At 46.3% G+C, this 7,437-nt stretch overlaps 1 protein-coding gene across 1 annotated transcript; it reads left to right on the forward strand.

Moving 5' to 3' along the window:
* Positions 1-597: 597 nt before the first annotated feature.
* On the forward strand, positions 598-6,458 carry LOC119338214 (thioredoxin reductase NTRA). The gene is made up of 2 exons (XM_037610517.1): positions 598-1,728; positions 6,033-6,458. The coding sequence occupies exons 1-2, from the start codon at positions 690-692 to the stop codon at positions 6,101-6,103; spliced, it is 1,110 nt and encodes a 369-aa protein (XP_037466414.1). The 5' UTR covers positions 598-689; the 3' UTR covers positions 6,104-6,458.
* The last annotated feature ends 979 nt before the right edge of the window (positions 6,459-7,437 follow it).

Genomic DNA, 7,437 nt, shown 5'->3' on the forward strand with positions numbered 1-7,437 from the left:
CTGAACTGGCAGTGATGAATCGCAAGCCAGTTTTGCTTGAGGTGATGCTCCATCCAATGTTGCTTCAATGGTTTTTAGATCTCGTCTCAAGGGACGAGTGGCTATTGCATTCTTCAAAGCCTTGTATGGCGAGGGCATTTGTAGGCATCGCTTTTCTTTGCTGTTGGTTCAGTGCATGTTTCAATCTCCGGCAAGGCGGTGTATAATCAGAGAAAATAGAAGACTGATATGCATTTTAATGTAATTTTATTTCTATTGATCGTTCTACATCCATCCAGTTGTCTATCCATTTTATCTTAATCAGATCTACTCCCTCCGTTCTAAAATGGATGACAACGGAGGGAGTAAGATAGAATTTTTTTGAAAACGCACGTCATGTATGAACAGATGTAAAATCGACAAGCTAGCCGATATTGAAATCCCGGTCGACCGGTCGACATAGCTAGCCGTGTCGAACATTTGCTCTCGAGACTCAGGGGAGGGCGTCGAGCCTCGAGCGGCCGAGTAGGACCACACGTCCGCGACCGGTTGCATAAAATCCCGCGCAAAACCACGGCGGCAGCAAAGCCACGCGCGCGTCGGCCCGTTCCAGTCACCACCTGACACGGCCCGGCCCGACGACCCGCGCCACCGAAAACCCACCCAAATCCCCGGCCGCCGCCGCCCGCCCGCACCCCCCGCCGGCCTTGATGCGCCTCTGCTCCAAGCTCGCCGCGCTGCTCCGGAGGTCCCGCCCGTTCGCCGCTGCCACCGCCGCCGCGTCCGTCTCCACGACCGCCACCGCCGCCGCGGCCGCCAACGGGATGGAGGAGGCGGCCGCGGGCCCGCTGCACACGCGCGTGTGCATCATTGGGAGCGGCCCCGCCGCGCACACGGCGGCCGTCTACGCGGCGCGCGCCGAGCTCAAGCCCGTGCTCTTCGAGGGCTGGCTCGCCAACGACATCGCGGCGGGCGGGCAGCTCACCACCACCACCGACGTCGAGAACTTCCCCGGCTTCCCCGACGGCATCCTCGGCATCGACCTCATGGACCGCTGCCGCGCGCAGTCCGTGCGCTTCGGGACCAAGATCTTCTCCGAGACCGTCACCTCCGTCGACTTCTCCTCCCGCCCCTTCCGCGTCACCTCCGACGACACCGTCGTCCACGCCGACTCCGTCGTCGTCGCCACGGGCGCCGTCGCCCGCCGCCTCCATTTCGCCGGCTCCGACGCGTTCTGGAACCGTGGGATCTCCGCCTGCGCCGTCTGCGACGGTGCCGCGCCCATCTTCCGGAACAAGCCCATCGCCGTCGTCGGTGGCGGGGACTCTGCCATGGAGGAGGCCAACTTCCTCACCAAGTACGGCTCGCGCGTCTACATCATCCACCGCCGCGACGCCTTCCGCGCCTCCAAGATCATGCAGGCACGGGCTCTCTCCAACCCCAAAATCCAGGTCGTGTGGGACTCCGAGGTCGTTGAGGCCTACGGCGGCTCGGACGGCGGCCCCTTGGGCGGCGTCAAGGTCAAAAACCTGGTGACCGGCGAGGTATCCGACTTCCAGGTGGCCGGGCTCTTCTTTGCCATTGGGCACGAGCCAGCTACCAAGTTTCTCGCCGGACAGCTCGAGCTCGACTCCGATGGGTACGTGGCCACCAAGCCGGGCTCCACGCACACCAGTGTGAAGGGGGTCTTCGCTGCCGGGGACGTTCAGGACAAGAAGTACCGCCAGGCCATTACTGCCGCAGGATCAGGTATATACTTTCAGACTTTTGTTTAAGTTGCCTTTGATGACGCTGCATTGTAGTTACGACTAGAAATCACTGCCAATCATGGGTATGATGTTTTCATAAATTTAGAATTAAATACGTTCCTGCATTGTAGTTTCCCATTTATAGAAGTTGACACATCTAGTTTAAATATAGAAATTTCTAGCGGCTTGTCACTTTGTTAGATCAGATATTATATCTACTATCTCGTTTTCAAGCACTTGTGCTGTTCAAGTATAGTCTGGAAATTCATATGCAAGGAATAACCAAATAGGTATCCCTTGCTGGAGATAGTCATTTGTGCTGTTCAAGTATAGTCTGGTCTGGGGTCAGGATCCTGCATTGTTGTTCTTGGTTGCCATTGAATGATTCGCTAGCCGTACCTCACTTATCATGATCTAAGGGAGGGGGATGAGGCCAGAGGATATGGGAAGAGGAGAGTGATGTAGCCTAGCCATTCAGACCACTGACTTTATGTCATTTTTGTTCCTGCCATTGTTGTTCCTTGTGGTGGTCATCTGCTCATTGTTGCCCACCACTACAGTTGGTAACTGCTTCACAAGCAAGAGAGGTATACCGGGAGGAGGAGGCTTCCTGGGAAGGCAGCACTAGCAGAGGAGCAAGTTGAGCATGGTAGGAAGGGGTTGAGTGTGGTGATGGAGAAGGGACAGCCAGGCCCAATGAACCTCCGATTCATCCTCCTCTCACTTGTCCTTCTATTATTCCTTAACAAGTCGAAACGAGACAGGAAGGGATTGAGTGAGGTGGTGGAGAAGGGAAAGCCCGGCCCAGAGGACCTCTGATTCGTGATTACTTGTATAAGGAGTCGTCCTACTTTAGTTGGGTCATCAACCTTAATTTACTAGGTCACGCTCTGCACTCTATTTGCTAGCATCTTGAAGAACACTGTCCACCTGCAATCCTTTGTTTTTTGGCACCCTGATCTAGCTACGTTGTTTTCGCGCAACCTACCAAAGTTCCTAGTAATTATATTGTTGGGTATAGTAGGTAATTTGTGTATTGATTTATGATGCATCAGCTGTTGAAGATATGCCATGTTGAGTTATGATATTGTACCAGGACAATGCCTGTGCGTTGCAATAGGGTATACATATTCTAGTAAGCTAGTTTGTGATTTACCTGCCCATACTAATGTTATTATGTGAATAAATGCTTATCAAATCCTGCCCGTGATTTACCTTATAGTTTGATGAGAAGTTTGGTAAGTAAACTAAAGTGGGATTGGTTTAGAAGGTAAGTAAATTAAGGTGATTGATTATCATAAGGAGAAGGTTGGACGAAGGGGTGGTTGGAAGAAGTGAAACACGGAACCTTAGTATTGCTTAATGATAAGGTTTATTTATGGATCCAACTAGAGAAATCTGAACTACTGGGCCTGCTCTTGTGAATTTTTGACCCTTATGTGTGGAATTGGGGAGCAATAGCATAGTATTGTTTGGTATGGTGTTGCTATTACTAAATAATATGGATCAGATATTTTTCTTAATGTCTCCCTTCTTAATATGGAAACAGCCTCTTACAGAAATGTAGGGAAAGGCTGCGTACAATAGACCCAAAGTGGTCGGACCCTTCCCCAGACCCTGCGCAAGCGGGAGCTACATGCACTGGGGCTGCCCCCTCCCTTCTAGCTGCATCCATAGTTATCACATGAAAATAGTTATGCTGTCTTGGTTTCTTTGGGGAATAATAGGAGATGCTCCATTTTGGTTTTATACATAAAGTTGTTCCCTACACTTTCCTAAGCCCAGACTGGAGTAGCCGAATCATAGAACTTTGGGCATGTTTGGATTCTTTGTACAACTTGCTTTGCCAAGGAATGGAAAACTAGCCCCACATGATTAGTAGCTCAAGATATTTGGTTATGTTGTCTTTAAACTGTAAAATGAGTGTTCATTTTCAGAAACATATAATCATTTCTTCAAAATATTGTATAATATTTATTTGATACTCTTTAGTGGACAACAGCATGACCACAGGTGAGCCCCAATTTTGCTCCCCTCAGTGGTCTCATATTTCTTTGCACATGTGAGCAGAGTTTTCAACAAGGCCTAGGTGTCGGGTCAGCGGCAACCCAGTGCCTAGCATCCAGGCCACCAAGGTCCTGCCTAGGAATTGCACTGCAAGATCATGCAGCTGAGGCTGCTGAGCACTGGGCATTTTCTGTTCCCTTTAAGGAGGGTTTTGAGCTCCACCGAACACTAGTCTAGTAGTCTTGCTATGAGATTAAATGGCAGTTGGATGGGCTTGAGAGGGAACAAAACTTTTGCTCCACTAACCGAAGCCCGTTTGAAGTAGTGATGGAATGGCAGCAGGCCAGCAGCCCATGTAGCCTATGCGTTTACTTGAAAGTAAAATGACCTATAAGCATCAGCATCCTCTAGCTTTTTCATACAGAGTTTTCTCATTAGGTTTCTCTCTTTTCATTGTTTTGCCTGATGGGGGCTTTCCCCTGGTTCTTATTAGATGACCAGCCAGTACAAACGAAGTCTCACCGTACAAAGCCTTAAGAAAATCTGCTTACTTCTCATTCAGACTATGAGACTATTTTCTATGCCATTCTTTTCAAACAATATCAATATCAGAGGACTTCAACGAGCTTCACGGGTAAATCCTAAGTTGTGACATTGTGGCAATTAATCTGAACATGTTAATTTGTTATATGTGGTTGCAAAAGTATCGACCAGTCATTTTAGACGTAGAATCATGTCACTGTTACACCAAAATGCAAGTGCAGGGTTTAAAAAAAATGCAAGTGCAATAGCCCAATGTGGCTGATTTTGTGATTACGAAGCAATATGAAGTACTTTTATAATTAAAAGCAAATAATCTGCACTAAGGGCAGTTTTTTTTTTTTTTGGAGAAAACACAACATCTATTTTGGACTTGGTACGCTGGCTTCCTTTACATGGAATGCAAGCAATATATAGTCACTTTTATTTTGCAAACATCATCTGTTCTTCCAAGTCACCCAGTTTTTTTCCGAGAAACTTGCAGGAGCATGTTTTTTGGAAGAACTCGATGAATTTGGTAGATCCTTTTAGGAGACACTCAATGGGACTTAAGAGTCATGCTAAAACTTTAAGCTAATAAAATATGGAGAGTTTGTTGTGCAATTTATAGATTGTTGTACGTTGATCTGGGCTGGCTAGGACTGTTTGAGTCCTTCAATCTAGAGTATCAACTTTTCTCTAACAGTTTTTTTGGGACACTTTTAGCATTGAAATTACCAGCCACACTGTCATCATTGAAATTACCACAGCCACACTGTCATCATTGAAATTACCACAGCCACACTGTCATCATTGATTTAGTTGATTTTGTCAGGCATGGTATAGTTGCATCACTCTGGCACCTGTCATTTATGGTATAGGTTTGATGCCATTGTCCTTTATGTGAATAATTTGATATAAATCATTGGGGTTACTGTAGCAAACAAGGAGTCAGGCTCAACTTTCATGAGTATGATAAATAAGTTATGCCAACCAACAGAAATCATAGTAAAATACCAAGACATAATTGTGTTCTTCCATGTTCCATCACATGCCCTGCAATAAGGATGTGTCGACATTACAAGATAGAAGCACATTGTGAAACGGTGAAGCCTCCATGGCTTCATCTCTTTGATTATGGACCCTCTTATCTGGCGAACGTTCGCCAGGAGGGGTTGCATTTGCGAACGTTTTGATGGCATTTTTAGTTGTGTGGGGTCGCAGTTTCTTCAAAGTGACATGGCATTTCCATGTCGCTCTTAAGAAACTGCCACCCGGCACACAACTAAAAATGCCATAAAAAACATTTGAAATGCCACCTGTTCCCAGCGAACGTTCGCCAGGGAACATTACCATTGATTATTGATTTAAAGTTGCACAACAAGAGTAGTATATCAAGATGTAGGATAAGGGTGCTGCCATTGTTCGAAAAAGTCGCCACAATATCCCAACCTGGCTATGTACATCAAAACTAACCGGCTTTATGAACACAGAACTGTGACATGCTTTGAGGGGACTCTCCCCTCTTCACATCACCATGTAGCCATCATTTTTTTCTTTGTAAAATTACACTATAGGGGCCTCTCGTCGGTTTTGCAAAAAAGGGGCCCCATTGCATTCTCCCAATTATGGCACTCTTTATGGTTCTCTACTTGAAAGCTTCAGTCATATGGCTGCAGGCCTGCAGTATCTGTTCGTGATGCTTGTTTTGTGGAATTAGTTCACTATAGTGACGTGGAATAAGTTTCTAATTTGATGTTATATGCATTGGTGGTGCAGGTTGTATGGCTGCTTTGGACGCGGAGCACTACCTGCAGGAGGTTGGCGCACAGGAAGGGAAGACTGATTGACTATATGTGGGGAAAGCAGATGGTAGTTCTACGAAAATTTCATTGGTGCCAAAATCTGCACTCTGAGGCGCAATTGTGATGAATCGTGTCAGCTCCTCAAAATCAGCAGATTGTTATTGTTTTTAGGCCGCAAGTATATGATACGCTGTTGGAAATTTATTCCTGTGGATGGTCAAGTTGTGCTGGTGTTTTCGCATTCAAAATATCTGAATGACAAGACGAATTTGTGAATCCTGATTACTGTCTCCTTCCTGTGGATGGAAGGAACATTTAAACTCTATTAGGCCAATTTCGTTCTTTGAGATCATACTCCTTTGGATTGGAATATAAGTCGGGCATCGGATTTTTGGTTCTTGATTTGACTAGCCAAACTTAAGTTGAAAATTATATCTCAAGATTAATTGTTGAATGAACTCTCTAAATATATATAGAGTTAAATCGATGACCTAAATGCTTGTGTCTGACTTATATTTCCAACCGGCGTAGATGAAATGCCCCCAATTTATTAGAGATCATGGGAACCAAAATCTCTTGTTACTGAGCTTGAGGACGGAGAAGCTCAGATGATCTTCATGGATGCCCTGCTCTTCAGGGAGCGGCGAGGGTGGGGGTCAACCGAGGATTGAAATTTGTGGAATACCTGAGAGAGGACTGATGCCGATGGGGGAGGATTGAACAATCACGGGCGGAGCCAGTACCTATGGTTCGCGGAGGGTGGGAGGGAGCCATCTCAATGTTGTTATGTTATCGGTAATTTCTTCTTTGAACAAAAGTTGTAATTGATTGAGTTATGGTTGGGATCATCATAGTTATTATATAGGCTTGTATTGATCTATTCCTCCTCTCTAGTGTTACTCTATTGCCAGACCATGGTTGTTCCTGTGCTCAATAAATATAAATCATGTGGCTTCTCCTGCCCTCAATCAATAAAAATCATGCGGCCTCCTGTGGGAGTTGATACGCTTCCTTCTACCATGACCGTGTTTCAAAATTGTATTAATAGTAGCCTAAGCACTATATCTAACTCAGGGCATGACACCTATATACACTTTGGCTACCATAATGTATGAACAATGTTAACATGAACTCTACATTTTCAAATTGGTAGGGGTACATAGCACTTATGTTCACATCTCTCTCATCTCCAAACCCTAGAAAGGAGATTTTGTGGGCTCACCGTGCCACTACCATACCTCCTCCGCCAATATGTTGTCGCCTACCTCCTCCTCCACCGGATCTATCGGTGTGGAAGTGCACGAATGCCCCGATATACCGGATAGAGCTCTATTCCCCCCGCTTTGGATCTTTTAGTAGGGTTACACGGTGGCAACGAT

The sequence above is a fragment of the Triticum dicoccoides genome, chromosome 7B (genome assembly GCF_002162155.2).
Source record: "Triticum dicoccoides isolate Atlit2015 ecotype Zavitan chromosome 7B, WEW_v2.0, whole genome shotgun sequence".
NCBI lineage: Eukaryota > Viridiplantae > Streptophyta > Magnoliopsida > Poales > Poaceae > Triticum > Triticum dicoccoides.

Excerpts from the sequence above, each read along its gene's own strand:
- LOC119338214 (XM_037610517.1), top strand. The coding sequence starts at position 690 with ATGCGCCTCTGCTCCAAGCTCGCCGCGCTGCTCCGGAGGTCCCGCCCG. Across the intron at positions 1,729-6,032 it reads CATTACTGCCGCAGGATCAG|GTTGTATGGCTGCTTTGGAC; the intron begins GTATATACTTTC and ends TTGGTGGTGCAG.